The following is a 3,160-nucleotide window of genomic DNA, read 5'->3' on the forward strand; positions in this document are numbered from 1 at the left end:
GGGAAGACGCTGGGGGTGTGGCCAGGGGCCGGTATAAAGTCCGGGGGAGCCGGTCCCGGGCAGCAGCTCAGTCCCCTGCCCCCCTATAGCCAGCCGCCTGGGCCGGGCCGAGGATGCGGCGCAGCGCCAGGCTCGCTCCCCTCCGGCCCGCTTGCTAACTTCCTCGGCTTCGTCCTTGTCCGCCAGCGGAGCCGCCCCGTGTCCCCGCGCCCTCCGGGTCGGGTCCTCCAGGCGCGCCGGGCGCTGCCTCTGTGTCCCCCGCTGTCCGCCCGTGCCCCGTCCTCGCCCGGTCATGCTGCCCCTGTGCCTCGTGGCCGCGCTGCTGCTGGCCGCCGGGCCCGGGCCGAGCCTGGGCGACGAAGCCATCCACTGCCCGCCCTGCTCCGAGGAGAAGCTGGCGCGCTGCCGCCCCCCCGTGGGCTGCGAGGAGCTGGTGCGAGAGCCGGGCTGCGGCTGTTGCGCCACTTGCGCCCTGGGCAAGGGGATGCCCTGCGGGGTGTACACCCCCCGCTGCGGCTCCGGCCTGCGCTGCTACCCGCCCCGGGGCGTGGAGAAGCCCCTGCACACGCTGGTGCACGGGCAAGGCGTGTGTATGGAACTGGCGGAGATCGAGGCTATCCAGGAAAGCCTGCAGCCCTCTGGTAAGGTGCCCCATCCCTTGCACGCCCTCCCTGGGGTCCTCCCTTCCCAGAAGCCCCTTCCCCATTCGGGTTGGCCCGAAAGGCTCTTGAAAATCCCCTGTGAACTGAGCAGAAGGCAGGTATGTGGCAGGGCCCGACTGGCACGGGACAGGGTCAGCCAAGGAAACTGCTCTCAAGTCCCTAGCAGCCTGTTGCCACCATCAAAGAGGACTCTGTGCCCTCCCTCCATCTCAAGGGTGCCTATTTGGGAAGAGAGGTCTCAATGGTAGTCCTGGCTGCTGGAGCAAGAGTGGAAAATTAAGTGACCTGGTCCAGCCCACAGCCTGCAAGTGAGCACTCTAGGGCCAGATACCTGTAGGATGGGGTTGGTGGCAGTGGAGGCTTTCTGTTCCTGATCCAGGGACCTCCCCTCACCCTGGACACAAGTGGAGGCCCCAGGGGTCTGAGAAGCCAGGGCTTGGGCTTTTGACATTGAGGTGGGGTGGAGTGGGACATGTAAATTAGAGTGGCTTTGGTGGTGAGGGGCATCAGAGTGGCCCTTCCTCAAAGCCCCAGGCCGGCTCATCTAGCTTTTTGAGAGGTATTGGGAAGACAGGGGTCTCTCTGCCAGGCCTGGGCACCTCCTCCTGCCCTGGTACACAGGCACCCTGCTCCTTTCTCCTGGCAGGTGCCATTTGAGGTGGCAGAAGAGAAGCAAGTCTTGGCTCCCAGCCCAGAGCTGCAGAAACCTAATGGGACAGGCAGTAGAGAGCGAGGGATGGGGGCGGGGGGGAGAGAGAGAGAGAGAAAGGGAGAGAGAGGTTTAGAAGGTCTTTGGCCCTAAACTCATTCTTACACTTTCTCTGTTTCTATTTCTCAGTGAGACTTTCAGTTTCTCCCTTATAGTCTTTCTGTCTGTCTCTTTCTTTCTCTTATTCTTTTGTTCTTTCCTGCTGCATCTCTCAACCTCTAGTTTCACTAACAACATTCTCAGATTCTCCTTTCCTCAATATCTCCTGCCCGTTATCAGTTTCTTTGTCTTTTATTCCTTTTCCTGTTTTTGTTGCCCTGCTTTGCTCACTTTCATCTCAGTCTCTTTCCATTGCTCATTCTCTTGACACTGTCACCGTTTTCTCTTTCTGTCTTTGTTCCTGTCTTTCTCTGTTGCTTTCAGAATCTCTCTGTCTGCCTTTCTCTACCTCTGCCTCTGTTTCTTGTTCCCTCTCCGACTCTGTTTTGCTCTCCCTGTGCCTCTGTCTGTTTCTCTTTTCCTGGTGCTTGAAGCTTCCATTGTTGCAGTCCGGATGCTGGGACTCCGGCCCCAAGCTTCCTGCCCTGGGTCCCAGACCGCTCCACTTCCTCAATCCTCTGCAGCTTGTTAGCCAGAGGAGAGCAGGATGCAGGGAAAACAGGAAGGAGGTGGACCCCAGGGGTCTGGGCCTCGGGCCTCTCTGCCCTTCCTGCCCCTGGGCAGCGAGAGATAGGTCAGCAGAAAACATTCTGGGAGAAATGCCAGCCTGACACCCAGCACATCTGGGAAGCGGGGGTGGGGGGGTTCTGGGGGTGTAAGTTGCTGATCCTGGGGCAGAGATGCCAGTGCTAGTGGGAGAGGAGGGGTAGTGGTACAGGACCAGACTGAGAGTGAGGGCTGAGCCCTTGGGCTCCCCGGGTATAACGGGTTCCGTTTGCTTCGTATCTCCACCCTCCACCGGCCAGCGGGTATCAGGCACCAGATTAGGATGGCTGGTGAGCTCCTCCTCTCTCACCAACTTGAACGTGGGACAGAAGAGCCCTCAGTGGGTCTTGGGAACCCCTTGTTCCCTGGCTGGGTAGGAACACCCCATCCTGAAGTGGAAGAAACTCTTCCCCTAGGAGTTGGGGAGGCGTGGTGTGAACAGTTTGTGAGTGTCCTGTGAACGTCATGTACACCAGCCTCGAAAGGCAGCTTTAGGCCCCTTTTGGATTACAGGGCCCAAGGTCTCCTTGCCTTGGCCTCCACCCTTGCAGTGCAGGCAGATATCGGGAGAGGGGAAGGGGAGGTCTGGGGGGCCCTGGGAAAACTAGGTACCTACTCAGCAAGCTGTGTCCATGCCCTCTTACCTCCCAGTCATCTCAGAAGTACCCCTGCCATGGCCCGGGCCACACTGCACCACGTGAAAGGCGCCTCCTAGAGTTGTGCAGTAGCCCTGCAGGGTGTCTGGTGAGACCAGGCAGCCAGGGCTCGGCCCCTCTCCCCGCTGTCCTCCTGAGCCTTCCACTGTTGATAGGCTACTGTCCCTCCTGCGTCCCAAAGCTTGGGCCTTCTTTTTTTTTTTTTTGCTGTATGCGGGCCTCTCACTGCTGTGGCCTCTCCCGTTGCGGAGCACAGCCTCCGGACGCGCGGGCTCACGGGCCCAGCCACTCCGCGGCATGTGGGATATTCCCGGACCGGGGCGTGAACCCGTGTCCCCTGCATGGGCAGGCGGGCTCTCAACCACTGCGCCACCAGGGAAGCCCAAGGGCCTTCTTGCCTGGGGAATAGTTGGGCAGAGAGGTCAATC

The 3,160-nt window shown here is 60.3% G+C and overlaps 1 protein-coding gene across 1 annotated transcript in view; it reads left to right on the plus strand.

The window, feature by feature from the left end:
* Positions 1 to 67: 67 nt before the first annotated feature.
* The window catches only part of IGFBP4 (insulin like growth factor binding protein 4), a 12,319-nt gene continuing 9,226 nt past the window's right edge, over positions 68 to 3,160 (plus strand). The window contains exon 1 of the mRNA XM_007465200.1: positions 68 to 641. Coding sequence (XP_007465262.1) covers positions 293 to 641 — 349 coding nt within the window. The 5' untranslated portion in view covers positions 68 to 292. The remainder of the gene's footprint in view (positions 642 to 3,160) is intronic.

Source organism: Lipotes vexillifer, unplaced genomic scaffold, assembly GCF_000442215.2.
Source record: "Lipotes vexillifer unplaced genomic scaffold, Lipotes_vexillifer_v1.1 scaffold591, whole genome shotgun sequence".
NCBI classification, from domain to species: domain Eukaryota; kingdom Metazoa; phylum Chordata; class Mammalia; order Artiodactyla; family Lipotidae; genus Lipotes; species Lipotes vexillifer.